Source organism: Notolepis coatsorum (assembly GCF_963971535.1).
Source record: "Notolepis coatsorum genome assembly, chromosome: 7".
NCBI classification, from domain to species: Eukaryota; Metazoa; Chordata; class Actinopteri; order Aulopiformes; family Paralepididae; genus Notolepis; species Notolepis coatsorum.
This window is the reverse complement of record NC_140171.1, coordinates 46,783,136-46,799,710: the sequence shown is the minus strand read 5'-3', so window position 1 is coordinate 46,799,710 and position 16,575 is coordinate 46,783,136. Positions and strand designations below refer to the sequence as shown.

The 16,575-nt window shown below is 45.5% G+C and overlaps 1 protein-coding gene across 1 annotated transcript in view; it reads left to right on the top strand.

The window, feature by feature from the left end:
• plppr2b (phospholipid phosphatase related 2b) overlaps window positions 1-16,575 on the top strand; it is a 218,146-nt gene that overhangs the window by 182,463 nt on the left and 19,108 nt on the right. The window contains exons 4-5 of the mRNA XM_084318674.1: window positions 7,127-7,247; window positions 16,261-16,511. Of these exons, the coding sequence (XP_084174800.1) occupies window positions 7,127-7,247; window positions 16,261-16,511 (372 nt within the window). The remainder of the gene's footprint in view (window positions 1-7,126; window positions 7,248-16,260; window positions 16,512-16,575) is intronic.

The following is a 16,575-nucleotide window of genomic DNA, read 5'->3' as shown; positions in this document are numbered from 1 at the left end:
GTGAATGCCTCTACATGTGTTTCTTGTTGACCGGCATGGAGAAATGGCTTCTGGTGTGAACAGCCGGGCTCCTGCTTGCTCCAGAATTGACACTTTCACAGCACTTCAGCATCCCCTTATGTTCCTTCACTGGAGCTCAGTCAACATACAACCTTCATATCCAGAGCCCCAGATCCCACACGCTGTACATTTACATTTACATTTAGTCATTTAGCTGACGCTTTTATCCAAAGCGACTTACAAGTTCTGTACGACAAGCCATCAGGAAGGGCACAACTCTATCAGCTGAGCAACAATGTTCATCAAAGTGTTGAGTGCTACAGTGTAGGTTAGTTTATTAGGACAAGTGCATGACAGTACGGTTAGTTAGGGTTAGATTTTTTTTTTTTATTGTTTTTTTTTTTTAATTCAGATAATGGTTGAAGAAGTGCGTCTTTAGTCGACGGCGAAAGATTGGACGTGATTCGGCTGTCCTAACTGGGGTGGGTAGTTCATTCCACCATTGTGGGGCAAGGACTGAGAATAGGCGACTTCTCTTTGATGACCCTCCCGGAGCTTGGATAGGAGTAGGTCTGAGGCGGCCAGAAGATGCAGAGCGTAGGGGTCTTGAGGGTGTGTAGTTAGAGACCATTGACCGGAGGTAGGCGGGAGCGGTTCCCTTTGCCGCACGGTATGCTAGGTCGAGGGCCTTGAAGCGGATTCGTGCAGCAATGGGGAGCCAGTGCAGGTCCCTAAGAAGTGGGGTGACATGGGCCGACTTCGGTAGGTTTGAGATCAGGCGGGCCGCTGCGTTCTGAATGAGTTGAAGAGGCTTAGTGGCAGTGGCCGGGAGGCCAGCGAGCAGTGCATTGCAGTAGTCGAGGCGGGAGATGACTGTTGATTGGACGAGGAGTTGGGTGGCTTCTTTTGTCAGGAAGGGGCGGATCCTTCTGACGTTGCTCAGGAGGAATCGGCAGGTTCTGGTCGTCGCTGCGATGTGAGCAGAGAAGTTCAACTGGTCGTCGAGGACAACACCAAGGTTCTTGGCGGTCGGGGACGCAGTCACAGCTGCATTCTCGACTGTGATTGAAAGGTCGGTTAGGGGGGAGGATTTGGCCGGCAGGTGGAGCAATTCTGTTTTGCTTAGGTTCAGTTTGAGGTGGTTGGACGTCATCCAGGCTGAGATGTCGGACAGACAGGCCGAGATCCGCTCAGAGACGTGGATATCTGAGGGAGGGAAGGAGAGGAAGAGTTGAGTATCGTCGGCATAACAATGGTAGGAGAAGCCATGAGACGTGATAATGTTACCCAGTGATTTAGTGTAGAGGGAGAAGAGAAGGGGTCCTAAAACCGAGCCCTGGGGGACACCCGTCCGCAGGGGGCGGGTGGCCGACAGGGTCCCTCTCCATGACACTTGGTAGGAGCGGTCATTGAGGTATGATGACAGCCATGTCAGCGCAGAGCCAGCCACTCCCATTCCTGCGAGGGCCGCAAGGAGGATCTGGTGGTAGCATGAGGTTACCTCACTACTGCTGGGGGATGAGGTTAACCTCACTACTGCTGTAGCATGGGGTTAGCCTCACTACTGCTGTAGCATGAGGTTAGCCTCACTACTGCTGGGGGATGAGGTTAGCCTCACTACTGCTGGGGGATGAGGTTAGCCTCACTACTGCTGTCGCATGAGGTTAGCCTCACTACTGCTGTAGCATGAGGTTAGCCTCACTACTGCTGGGGGATGAGGTTAGCCTCACTACTGCTGTAGCATGAGGTTAGCCTCACTACTGCTGGGGGATGAGGTTAGCCTCACTACTGCTGTCGCATGAGGTTAGCCTCACTACTGCTATAGCATGAGGTTAGCCTCACTACTGCTGGGGGATGAGGTTAGCCTCACTACTGCTGTCGCATGAGGTTAGCCTCACTACTGCTGTAGCATGAGGTTAGCCTCACTACTGCTGGGGGATGAGGTTAGCCTCACTACTGCTGTCGCATGAGGTTAGCCTCACTACTGCTATAGCATGAGGTTAGCCTCACTACTGCTGTAGCATGAGGTTAGCCTCACTACTGCTGGGGGATGAAGTTAGCCTCACTACTGCTGTCGCATGAGGTTAGCCTCACTACTGCTGTAGCATGAGGTTAGCCTCACTACTGCTGTAGCATGGGGTTAGCCTCACTACTGCTGTAGCATGAGGTTAGCCTCACTACTGTTGTCGCATGGGGTTAGCTTCACTACTGCTGTAGCATGGGGTTAGCCTCACTACTGCTTTAGCATGAGGTTAGCCTCACTACTGCTGGGGGATGAGGTTAGCCTCACTACTGCTGTCGCATGAGGTCGCATGCTGCTGGGGGATGCTGGGTAAGTCAATTACCGGCTTTCAAGTTTACCCAGGGGGATGCATTGAATAATCACAGTAAAGCTCAGATACAATATACAATAACATAACCACCGGCCAAGTGCATAAGTTGCATAAAATTGCTCTGTATCATAATAATAATAATAAAGATCAGAGACATAATAATTGTGATATAGACAAACCTTGTAGGAGATAAATTACTGCTTCTGCTGGCCCTTCATGACAATGTTATGCATCAGGGTCAGGCCCAGCTTGTGAGGGCTGGTGGAACTCTGCGCGCTTCCCAATGAGGGGCGTGCCGAACTATCAGTTTCACGCACCTGAGAGTGGTTGGCAATCAGCTTGTCGGGAGAGCATAAGTATTGCCGACTCCCTTCCACTCGTTGCCAGGTCGTCTTGTTGCTTCCATCTACTGTCGCGTCTCCGGTGTGAGACGTCGTGCCATTGGTACACTACCACCTACTGTCGCGTCTCCGGTGTGAGACGTCGTGCCATTGGTACACTACCACCTCCTGTCGTGTCTCCGGTGTGAGATGTCGTGCCATCTGTACACTACCACCTATTGTCGCGTCTCCGGTGTGAGACCTTGAGTCGCTCCCTATTTTCCCCGGGAGGATTCCTATGCGTGTGCGTTCTCTCTCTCTCCAAGGCTCCTCGTTCCTGGTGTGAGACGTCGTTGTCGCTCCCTATTTTCCCCCGGGAGGATTCCTGTGTTCTCGCTCTTTTTTCGTGGACCCTTGATTGTTGAGTTGCCCGTCGGCAGTGCTCTGGTGAGTCTTGTACAGACCAGACTCAGAACATTTCACTGTATTCCTGGACTCTAGTGTATTCACATTTTGGGTTGTGTTGTTCTCATTCGCCCATAAAGGGACAGTGCTGCATTTTTTGTTGTTCATGGACTCTAGTGTATTTCGCCCTTAAAGGGACAGTGCTGCTTTTTTCCCTGTGAAATAAATAATGCCCTGTTTTTGGCTAACTCTGATCACTGTCTTGTGTTGTGCTATTGGGGTTGCTTACAAACCGTAACACAGCTATCATTCATGCTGTGAGCATAGCAGGAATAGAGAAGGATGGTGGATCACATGTGGTGATGGGCAGTGGGTGGCCTCCTGGAGCTGCCTGCAGGGCACAGAATACACACACTAGACGTGTGAAGAAGAGCAACACTGCCAACTTGCCCTCGAACAAGGTGTTAATCCCCTCACCAGCTCCAGTGGCAGAGAGCTGCAGGTGGCCCTGGGCTCTGACCCCCTATGCATAATGTGTAGTGGGCTACTGTATGTGTGTGTGTATGTCTCACCCCTCTTTTTTGTATACACTTTTTCTCCTCTCTTTTTCTATTTTTCTCCCATCCCAATTCCATTGTGCCAATTCTTCCCTCCCCTGTCTTGAGCATTGCTCGCATATGCCCCCCACTGGCCGGTTGTAGGGAGGATAGAAGCCTTGCATCACGTGTCCCCTCCGGTACACGAGGAGGCAGCCTGTCACATCTTTTCACCTGCCAGCGCGGACTCTCATTGGTGAGGTGTAACGTGTGGGAGGCTCAGACTACCCTGCCATTTCCTGTCTCTGCTGTGCAGGTGTCCCCAACCGACCTGTAGGAGTCGCTGTCCACAACGTCCAGATTACCACCCATCGACTTCCACCCCCTAACTCTGCCAATTGAGTTAGTATGACGGCTTGCCCAAGCCGGAGGCAACGCCGACAGCCGGAGTCGAACCCGGTGTCTCTTGCGTTGGTGACGAGGGCAATGTCCGCTACGCCACCCAGCCACCTGCATGTCTCACCCCTCTTGAGTGAATACTTTCATTCAATGAGGTAAAACCAAAGCCGCTAATAAGGAAAGAGATCCAAATGTGACCATGACCAGTGATTGTGACCACATGTCTCCATTGTCATTTTCCAGATTTTTACAGATTGTGCATGAGAAAATGCCTCTTGAAAATAGGCTACAATTTAACAATTTCCTTTGGTTCAATACAATTTACTCAAGCATAGTAACAGACACAATATTTCGGACACTGTGAATACATTCCCTGAGGTCCATACAGTAGATGTCCCTAGATACCAAGTACATGCAAATGGCCTTGTAGAAGTGGAGCAATCTTCCATTTACTTAGGTAATGTTAGGCGAATTTTCTGAAAATATGACTAGGGCCTAATAACTGATGATTGACAGGGGCTGACATGAGCTGGGAAGTGTAGTTTTATGAAATTCGAAAGCCCATCAAAAGCCTTGGAACAGCTTCCTTTATTTCCGTCTAATTCATACGGTTACCGTCGGGATGCGCCAAGATTTCAATAAACTCATATGTATTCATATAACACTTTAAAGCATTGGTAAACAAACATAGTGCTGAAAATATACACATTGACTGCTGTTTTCGGCTGACTTTACTCTTGGAGACATTTGAAGAAAAAAAAAACGCTAAAAAAGTCTGAAGTCTGACTGTGATCTATTTATGGCGTGAAATTTGTGTCTGTCCTGTACCCGACCGCTCAGGCTTAAGGGTTTAAACAAAATGTTTTTTAGATTTGTTGATGGACATTTCTTTTTTTTTATTGTTCTATTGTCATTTTCGCGATTTGACTGCGGCCGACATGTGGTCACAACCACTGGGCACGGTCACAAATTGGTAGCATTAGCCGTAACACCATTGGAATGCATTGGAGAAAATCACATTTGTTATCAAGGCAGCCAATGTCAATGACTTGGGAAGGAGTGCAAAGCTGGGTCCAATAAAAAAATTTATTTAAGAATGAATGGGATCCAATTGGGCTGCCAATTGGGCAGTTGTTCGAGGAGGGTGCTGGTCACCTCAATAAATTGCATTCAAAATACATTTTTGTTGTTTTCTTCATGTTCCTAAATAGCAAACATCTTCTTATATGATAGTTTGAGCAAGTAGGCTATTCGTTTTATGGCAAGAAACTCATACAGACTTTTAGGCTTAGTTTTTAGTTTTGATTAGCATACTCTGCCATCAAATCAAATTTATTTGTAAGGCCCGACAACACACGTTAATGTCCCCATGGGCCATCTTTGCTATGCAAGATAATCTCCACTGCCTTCCATTATGCCGACTCATCTCCTCGTATTCTAATCCTCTTTGGTAGGCTGGGCTACCGCTAGCACATTGAGTTACCACACACACTCCAGGGACCCCGTGATTGACATCCAGTCACGTTAACATTCAGCCCAAGCCGCTCCAACCAGGGTGAACCATCCATCAGCGTTTCACAGATGTTAGCATCAGCGCTAACCCAAGCCCCTCATTCGTCCCACGTTATGCTGGGAGCTCTGGTGCGTTAGCATCCTATGCTCCTGGCACCGGGCCATGCATTTTGCATGAGCATGTAACCTACATCTTCTGTGTGTCTGTCAGCGGGTATCCTCTGATCAGGCGAGTTCAGCATTCTGAGCATGTTTGTGTTAAGAAATGAGTTAAGTGGTGTTAATCAATTTACTACAGCATCAGAGCAAATCAATGCACTGGAACGGCCTGGGGTTTGGGATTTGTGGTGCTGTACAGTATGTACGGTAGCTGGATGTTCAAAGACGTGTTAAGGCCACAGATGTTATGGAAGGAAGGGGGAATTAGACAACAGACACATTTCCGTCTTCTGTGGATAATAAAGTTGTATTGTATTGTACTGTGAAGGTAGTACTGTCAGGCAAAAATAGGCACAAGGACAGCTCAACTTAGCTTGCCTTTCAGTGACGTATTCCCTTTTGATGCCCTTTAACTGTCTGCTAAGCTAAGATAAATCCTCACTGTGGATTTATTGAGCTTCAGCTTTATTGAGATGTGATAAGAATTCAATAAAAGAAAAGACATGAAGAGATAGAGAAACTGCCACTGAGCTGAGCATGAATGGGAGGTGGTGAGATCAGTGTAGGAGTATCCTAGCGAGGTTAAGGGTATTAATATATCAGTGTTACAGTAGCCTAGCGATGTTAAGGGCATTAATATATCAGTGTAGGAGTAGCCTAGCGATGTTAAGGGCATTAATATATCAGTGTAGGAGTAGCCTAGCGTTAAGGGCATTAATATATCAGTGTAGGAGTAGCCTAGCGAGGTTAAGGGCATTAATATATCAGTGTAGGAGTAGCTTAGCTTTAAGGGCATTAATATATCAGTGTAGGAGTAGCCTAGCGAGGTTAAGGGCATTAATATATCAGAGTAGGAGTAGCCTAGCGAGGTTAAGGGCATTAATATATCAGAGTAGGAGTAGCCTAGCGAGGTTAAGGGCATTAATATATCAGAGTAGCTTAGCGTTAAGGGCATTAATATATCAGTGTAAGAGTAGCCTAGCGAGGTTAAGGGCATTAATATATCAGAGTAGGAGTAGCCTAGCGAGGTTAAGGGCATTAATATATCAGAGTAGGAGTAGCCTAGCGAGGTTAAGGGCATTAATATATCAGTGTAGGAGTAGCTTAGCTTTAAGGACATTAATATATCAGTGTAGGAGTAGCCTAGCGAGGTTAAGGGCATTAATATATCAGTGTAGGAGTAGCCTAGCAAGGTTAAGGGCATTAATATATCAGTGTAGGAGTAACCTAGCGAAGAGGAGCACACTGTAGCAGCCCTGAATAGATCTCTTTTCTGATCTTATTGTCTATTTGAACTGAAAGAAAATCATTGCGTAAAGTTGATAACTGCCTAATCTTGGCTTTCAGTTCCGACTAACATATCTGTCTTTTTGTCTGTCTGTCTCTGTCTTTCTGCCTCTCTCTGCCCACCCTATTTCTCTCTCTCTCGCTCTCTCTCTCTCCCTCTCCTTCTGTGTCCTAGATCCTGATAGGTGAGGTGACCAGTTTCTTTGTGAAGTCAGAGGGGGCTCAGGAGAAGACCATAGTGACGGCTGACTGCTGCTACTTCAACCCCCTCCTCCGCAGGATCGTACGCTTCCTGGGTCAGTCTCAGGTTTATCACAGAGGTTTAGTCAAAGAGGCTTTAAGTAAACAAAGAGGGCAGTTCATGAAGGAAGATGAATGGGAAGCGATGATCTCACTGAAAAAACAACACCACATAATTCACGCCATTGACAAAACTGTCATGTGTGCACCTGTGTAATAGCAATCAACTACTTACATATCAGGAATGTCAATTTCAATATTGTAAATATAATAGTTTCTTATTCTTATGCAAAAACTAGCCTAATCACTAGCCTAGTCAAACAAAGCTGAAATATGTCAACAATATTCACCCAAAATATAACAGAAATCCCTTTAAAAAAAGATCCGCTGAATGACATCCTGAGTTTAAAATGTCTGTTTCTAAGATTGCAAAGTTGTTGCTCAATCAAATAAGTATCCCGTACTTTTACTGGTATAAGCTAATTTATGTCCCACTCCATGCATTTCGGAGCTCTCTAGAACTCTCTAGAGATGATGATGGAAGTAACCAGGGCGAGCAACGTCTTGCTTCTTGGTGTCTCAGGTTTAGTCATTGATTTGCAGAAATTAATAACTCATGAGCTGTCCTGGGACCAGCCTTCTACAGAATCAGCATTACTGCTTACTCTAAAAGGCAGCCATCCTGGAAGAAAGAGAACGACACATTCCGTGCAAAGTTACAGGTTGAAAAAACCCTCAGCTCAGAACTCGGCAGAATTTGCACCTGGCTTGCTGATAACAAACTATCATTACACCTGGGTAAAACAGAGTCCATTCTCTTCGGATCAAATAACAAACTCAGCAAAACCAACGGCTTCTCTGTTACAGTGGGTGACAATATTGCCACAATATTACATACCTGGGTTCCATCCTAGAGGCAAATCTTTCCTGTGAAAAAATGGCATCCAATGTAATCAAAAAAGTCAACCGACGAACAAGATTCTTGTACCGGATCTCCTCCCTGGCAAACAAGAATACCCTGAAGACTCTAGCAGGAGCACTCATTCAAGGCTACTACGACTATGCTTGCACCTCATGGTACCAAAGCACCTCAAAGGCACTAAAAACAAGATTACAAACATCACAAAACAAACTGGTCAGACTACTGCTTGACCTTACTCCTAAAACCCACCTCACCCCTGCCCATTTTGACAACCTAGGATGGCTTAGAGTAGACGACAGATTACAGCAACTTGCAATGGGCCTGGTCTACAAGATACACTACACCACTAAGGTACCCATTGATAGAAGCACTTGTTTTTTCATATGTGTATATAATGTAAATATCTGTAGATGACGGACATCTACTCAGAGAGAGAGAGAGAGAGAGAGAGAGAGATAGAGAGAGAGAGAGAGAGAGAGAGATGAGAGAGAGAGAGAGAGTAGAGAGGAGAGAGTAGAGAGAGAGTGGAGTGAGAGAGAAGAGGAGATTAGAGAGAGTGAGAGAGAGGAGAGATGCGAGAGGTAGAGTAGAGAGAGAGAAGAGGAGAGAGAGAGAGATGATAAGAGAGGAGAGAGAGAGAGAGAGAGAGAAGAGAGAAGGAGAGAGAGGGAGAGAGAGCGCGCTATGGCTAATAGCTGTTGCTAAGGAAATACACTTTTATAGCTGGGGGTTCTTCCTGGTTGAGTCAGACTAGGAAACGAAGCTGATGCGTAGACACGTTGACAGAGAGACTGCAATAGCCAGAGGGTGGTGGAGGGGGCCTCATCCACCCTCCTAGGCCATGAGGTAGCTAGCCTCGGCTAACAGGGAAGGCTTTTGGCTAACCACTAGGCCTCAACCCTCATCGAACTGATAGCAGGAGAGAACGGTAGATCTGTAAAGCATTCCCGGTAACCTGGAGAAAGGTATTCCCGTAACCTATGGGTAACCGAGAATACCTTTAGGGTACCAGGAATACCATGCCTAGGTATTCTTGGTTACCTAAATAGGTATTCCCGTAACCTGATAGGTATTCACGGTAACTTTAGATATTGATATGTATTCCGGTGACTTGTGAAAAGGAGAGGTTACCAGGAATACTATTACCATATAGGTATTCACGGTAACTTATATGTATTCCGGTAATTAATTAATTGAAGCTAACACATCATGGAGGCCCAGGCCGTTAGCTACAAGCTAACAACACATCATGGAGGCCCAGGCCGTTAGCTACAAGCTAACAATACAACATGGAGGCCCAGGCCGTTAGCTACAAGCTAACACATTAATTAAATGTATTAATATTATCAGGGGTAGACTAGCATATATAATAGAATGGTGGCATGGTGGTGTAGACTGACTAGGGGCATGGTGGTGGTGTAGACTGACTAGGAGCATGGTGGTGGTGTAGACTGACTAGGGGCATGGTGGTGGTGTAGACTAACTAGGGGCATGGTGGTGGTGTAGACTGACTAGGGGCATGGTGGTGTAGACTGACTAGGGGCAGGTTGGTGTAGACTGACTAGGGGCATGGTGGTGGTGTAGACTGACTAGGGACATGGTGGTGGTGTAGGTGGTGGTGTAGACTGACTAGGGGCATGGTGGTGGTGTAGACTGACTAGGGGCATGGTGGTGGTGTAGACTGACTAGGGGCATGGTGGTGTAGACTGACTAGGGGCATGGTGGTGGTGTATACTGACTAGGGGCAGGTTGGTGTAGACTGACTAGGGGCATGGTGGTGGTGTAGACTGACTAGGAGCATGGTGGTGGTGTAGACTGACTAGGGGCAGGTTGGTGTAGATTGACTAGGGGCATGGTGGTGGTGTAGACTGACTAGGGGCATGGTGGTGGTGTAGACTGACTAGGGGCATGGTGGTGTAGACTGACTAGAGGCATCGTGGTGGTGTAGACTGACTAGGGGCATGGTGGTGGTGTAGACTGACTAGGGGCATGGTGGTGGTGTAGACTGACTAGGGGCAGGTTGGTGTAGACTGACTAGGGGCAGGTTGGTGTAGACTGACTAGGGGCATGGTGGTGGTGTAGACTGACTAGAGGCATGGTGGTGTAGACTGACTAGGGGCATGGTGGTGTAGACTGACTAGGGGCATGGTGGTGTAGACTGACTAGGGGCATGGTGGTGGTGTAGACTGACCAGGTAGGCGTAGGTTGGTGTAGACTGACTAGGGGCATGGTGGTGGTGTAGACTGACTAGAGGCATGGTGGTGTAGACCGACTAGGGGCATGGTGGTGGTGTAGACTGACTAGGGGCATGGTGGTGGTGTAGACTGACTAGGGGCATGGTGGTGGTGTAGACTGACTAGGGGCATGGTGGTGGTGTAGACTGACTAGGGGCAGGTTGGTGTAGACTGACTAGGGGCAGGTTGGTGTAGACTGACTAGGGGCATGGTGGTGGTGTAGACTGACTAGAGGCATGGTGGTGTAGACTGACTAGGGGCATGGTGGTGTAGACTGACTAGGGGCATGGTGGTGTAGACTGACTAGGGGCATGGTGGTGTAGACTGACTAGGGGCATGGTGGTGGTGTAGACTGACTAGGCGCAGGTTGGTGTAGACTGACAAGGGGCATGGTGTTGGTGTAGACTGACTAGGGGCATGGTGGTGGTGTAGACTGACTAGAGGCATGGTGGTGTAGAATGACTAGGGGCATGGTGGTGGTGTAGACTGACTAGGGGCATGGTGGTGGTGTAGACTGACTAGGGGCATGGTGGTGGTGTAGACTGACTAGGGGCATGGTGGTGGTGTAGACTGACTAGGGGCATGGTGGTGTAGACTGACTAGGGGCATGGTGGTGAACCCTAACTCATGTGACCAGGAATACCTGTTTTTTCCAAAATTCTGTTCAAATGCCATCTTGGAATAACAAAACAACGATTGTGTGCAGACAATTGAAAAGGTATTCGCGGTAACCTGGGATCAATATGTGAAACGTAATTATCTCCTAAAATAATTGGCCACAAAAGACTAAACTCATTTTGGTTGTTCATTGGGGTGCCAAGATCATGCCCAAAACATATCATGCATCTGCCATGAAAATTAAGCCTTTTATGTTTGTTATCAATTGAAGGCCATGAACTATGTTGACTCATATCCCATACCCGGATTTTTCCTTCAGATTCAGCTAAATTTGAATTCTCTTGAGATAACTCGGGGAGAACTATGGTATTATGTTACATGATGATGATATCCCTACAAAACAACCAAAACATTTTAATTCTCTCTTAAATTGGAGGAGATAGTGAATTGGTATTCCCGGTAACTTAGGTCAACTTTAGAGGTCCGCCATCCCTCATTACATGATGTTTTTTTTTTAAAGGTGAATTATTTGGCATCTATAACAATCATTCTTGACATGAGAAAAGATTTTAATGTTGTTTGTATAACGTCCTGGGTTATATGGCTTAGAAATGGGGCAGGTTACCGGGAATACATGCGTTACCCAGAGAGAGAGAGAGAGAGAGAGAGAGAGAGAGAGAAGAGAGAGAGAAGAGAGAGAGAGAGAGAGAGAGAGAGAGAGAGAGAGAGAGAGAGAGAGCGCGAGCGAGCGAGCTATGGCTAATAGCTGTTGCTAAGGAAATACACTTTTATAGCTGGGGGTTCTTCCTGGTTGAGTCAGACTAGGAAACGAAGCTGACGCGTAGACACGTTGACAGAGAGACTGCAATAGCCAGAGGGTGGTGGATGGGCCTCATCCACCCTCCTAGGCCATGAGGTAGCTAGCCTCGGCTAACAGGGAAGGCTTTTGGCTAACCACTAGGCCTCAACCCTCATCGAACTGATAGCAGGAGAGAACGGTAGAATTAAGGAATTCAATAGACCTTTCAAAGAGCTTTCAGAACAGTTTTCCATCATGAGGATATTTTTATGGAATAAACATAATGTTTGAAGGAAAGGTATCACGTTTCCAGTGTGTCGTTTTCTTCTGAGTCGGATGCATTACCGGGGAGATAGAGTGTACCAGCCAGTACGATTGTTACGATTGCCGCGTTTCGATGGCATGGTGGAGTGTGGAACCCAATTGCAGCAGATGACGGAAAGATAACTTAACAGGAAGCAGGAGACGGCGTTGTGATGATAACAAGGTTTTACTCAAACAGAAAACAAGGAAACACGACTGACACACAGGTAACATTAAACAATGAACCAGCAAGTGTATGCTGGCCCAGACAAACACTAATTAGAGACAGAGGGTAATTACTAACAGGACACAGGTGTGGTAGACAGGACTAACAGAATACAGAGCACACAGGGGAAAACAATAACAATAGTACAAACTGAGACATACAAGACTAAAACACATTTACAAAACACAGACAGTAGGGACACAAGACTAACACAGTGGAACTAATAAAGACAACATAGACAACGAATAAATCAAACATAAATGACAGCAAATAATGTTAATCAGGTGAGTGAGCTGATGCCAGATCTGCCACATCTGGATCAGCCCACCGGTTGGCAATGTTGAAGTGTGAAGTGGTGTATGGAAGGGGAGTTGAGAAGGTCCGAAACCTGGACCAGCCGAACCGGGAGGAGGGTTGCCGTCTGGTCCCGCAGGACCGGAGGAAGCGTTACAACGATGAGTAAGAGATAAACACAACGCAGACTTCACGGAACAACAGAGAGAGATTACTGGCTGAGAACCCGATTATCCAACACCATGTACATGTCGAAATACTTCCCAAAGGTCAGTGTCATGACCACAACACCAGAGGGAGTTCCACAAATCATGTTCAACCCAGATTCGGCACAAACAAGGGTCTAAACATGTTTCGCAATTATTTTCGCAATTTCGCAATTTATCAATGTGGAACGCCCTACCCACAGCCGTAAAAAAATTTAATCCCTACCCACCTTCAAAACAGCTCTCAAAGAGCACCTATGGGAGGCTGCAATTCGAAACTGGCCCCCGTAAATGTCCAAACAACCACTCCCACCCACCCACCCCCTCCTAATGTACAGTTTCCTCCCCCTCGTATGTATATATTATCTGTTAGGATCTCTGTTTAACAGTACTGTATATTTGCATATCGTGTATGTCACAAATGTAACAGTACTGTATACCTGTATGTCATGTATTGTCATAAATGTCATGATATATATCTGTATATCTGTATGGCCCCCATAAATGTACAAACCCCCCCTCCCACCCACCCTCTCCTAATGTACAGTTTCCTCCCCCTCATATGTATATATTTTCTGTTAGGATTTTCTGTTAGGATAACAGTACTGTATATTTGCATATCTTGTATGTCACAAATGTAACTACTGTATACCTGTATGTCAGAAATGTCAAGACATTTGGCAAGGAGCCTGGGCAAATGTCCGACTTACATCAAGGAACCCGGACCATCAACAAATCAATCTTAACTATATTCACAGGACATACTTGACTCCTATAAGACTGAACAGAATGGGTCTTAAACAAGACTCCAAATGCTCCCAATGTACAAATGGGGACGAAGGGACATTTATGCACATGTATTGGGACTGCCCACCAGTTAAGACATTCTGGAAAGATGTGACCCAACAATTATCAAAACTCGTAGCTTGGAATATACCTGTACACCCCTCTGTATTACTATTGAATGATGTTTTTGAGTTTGCAGTAAATCCACAGCTAAAGAGATTGGTTTTATTGGGTATCACAGTAGCTAAAAAGCTGATCGCATCACGCTGGTTTCAACCGGAAAAAATTTGCCAGAAAGTTTGGTTTCTTACATATCTCGATGTGATTTATCAAGAAATATCTACAGCAAGAATTCTGGGTCTCAATGAATCCAAAATGTCAATGTGGTTAGAAGTGGTGGAGAGAATAAAAGCTAGCTTATAATGGTAGTGTCTGGTTAGGAGCGAGGGATAATGGAGGTACTATCCAAAGAGGGGTCCGGGAGGGGGGGGGGGGGGGTTCGAGCTGGAGCATATGTGTGTAGGTTTTTAGATAACAGGTATTAGGGGTATATCCTATATAAGACAATTAACTAAAATGTGATTTCATTGGATGTGCACTGACAACTAATGCTTGTATATCTTATCGTGTGTTGTCATGTTTGTTTATGTGTTTGTTTAAAAAATAATAAAAAAATAAAATACAAGAAGATATATATCTATATGTTGCGTATGTCATTAATGTCATTATGAATTGAAAATGGGGGTCCCTGATGTAAACAAGACGAAAGTCTTTCTCTGGTCTGCATCCCCTTAACAATTGTGTGTATTGAGCCGTACTGTATTGTACCCATTCTGCAATCTGTTAATAAAGTTTTCAATCAATCAATCAATCAATCAATCAATCAATCAATCAATCAATCAATCAGCCTCTATTCTGGTCCCAGTGATTGAACTTTGTTGTCAAGGAAACTTTTCGTCACAGATTCTATGCCTGGCTATCTAGGTACCTTGGTGTCGGTCGCAGTCTTATAGACTCTTGTTTAATTTCAGATCTACCCATCCTATGTTTTCTCCTCGTTTTCCTCTTTCTTTAAAACCTGAATTTATCCAGGTTGTACTCATGGATATTTCATGTAGGTAGAGGATAAAAGCCTGCTGGGACACGGGGCTGTGGCAGCCTAACCCAATAACAACCACTCTCACATCAACCCATTTAAGCTCCTCTTTCAGTCACAAAACTGCTGCTACTGCAGCTTATTCTACTGCTGCCCCTGCAACACCAGTTATGCCTCAGTCATTACTGATTCTCTCATTCATTTATTCACCCACTCACTCACTCACTCACTCACTCACTCACTCACTCACTCACTCACTCACTCACTCACTCACTCACTCACAAGGTGTTTTTTGAATGACATGAAAGAAAGGCATGTTATTATGATAGAAATTTACAAATAATTACCAATAAATAAACAATTAACTATAAATATATTGTTATCTTATTATCTTATCTATTTATATAGTATGTTTAATATGTAGATAGTACACTAGTGGATGCTTGTGATTATGCATGTATGTTTGTGTGTATATAGCGTAACACTACTATCACCAACATCTAAGAAGGGAGATCCCCCCTTGAATGGCCCTTCTAAGGTTTCTCTCCTCCACACTGCCTGTGGAGCTTTTTTCCCTATTGTTAGGTTTTAGTGAGTTTTTCCTTACCTTCGCGTGGGGTATGTCTGGGAGTGCTTGCATTCTTTCATTTATTTGCATTCATCTAAAAATGTTTGGACCTTATGGTGTTCTTGTTCTGTTCTTGACTTATTGTTATGTTTTCTTCTTGACTTGTTTAAAGAAGACGTGTACGGCCCATGGGGACATTAACGTGTGTTGTCGGGCCCTATAAATAAATTTGATTTGATTTGATTTTGATTTGTGTCTTGTATCTATTGCATTTCACTTTGGGAGTTGCAAAACAAAATGTCGTTGTACAATGACAATACATTTAAAAAAAAATCTAAATTCTAGATACAATCCTCTAACAGGCAGGCAGAAAAGTGGCAATTTTTTTACTTGGACTTGAGGACTGCATACTGCAAGCTCGCAAAGTGCTGTGACGTGCATGCAAGTGCAAAACGGGACGTATACGTGATACGATATATATATATATATTGAACACTTGGCTTGACTATCTACATTTACATTTAGTCATTTAGCTGACGCTTTTATCCAAGCGACTTACAAGTTCTGTACGACAAGTCATCAGGAAGGGCACAACTCTATCAGCTGAGTAACAATGCTCATCAAAGTGTTGAGTGCTACAGTGTAGGTTAGTGTATTAGGACAAGTGCATGACAGTAAGGTTAGTTAGGGTTAAATTTGAATATATATATTTTTTTTCATCTCTGTAGCTCTGTGTGTGTGTGTGTGTGTGTGTGTGTGTGTGTGTGTGTGTGTGTGTGTGTGTGTGTGTGTGTATCTCTCTGTATCTCTATCTGTATCTATATCTATCTATCTCTATCTCTCTCTGTGTGTGTCTATATCTCTGTGTGTGTCTCACTCTCTGTATCGCTCTCTCTCTCTTTGTATCTCGTTCTCCCACTCTCTCACTCTCTCGCTCTCGCTCTCTCTCTTTTTCTCACTCACTCACTCATTCACTCTCTCTCTGTATCTCCCTCTGTCTCTCTCCCTCCCTCACAGGCGTGTACTCCTTTGGCCTCTTCACCACCACCATCTTCGCCAATGCAGGTCAGGTGGTGACAGGAAACCAGACTCCTCACTTCCTGACTGCCTGTAAGCCTAACTACACAGCGCTGGGGTGTCAGTCTCCCTTGCAGTACATCACAGAGCGTCGGGCCTGCACAGGAAACCCGTACCTGGTGGCTTCCGCACGCAAATCCTTCCCCTCCAAGGATGCAGCTCTGAGCCTCTACTCGGCTGTTTACACAGTGGTAGGAATGTGTGTTTGGTTTTGGGAAGGGGGAAGAGATAGACTGTGGCCCCCTGCTTAGCTAA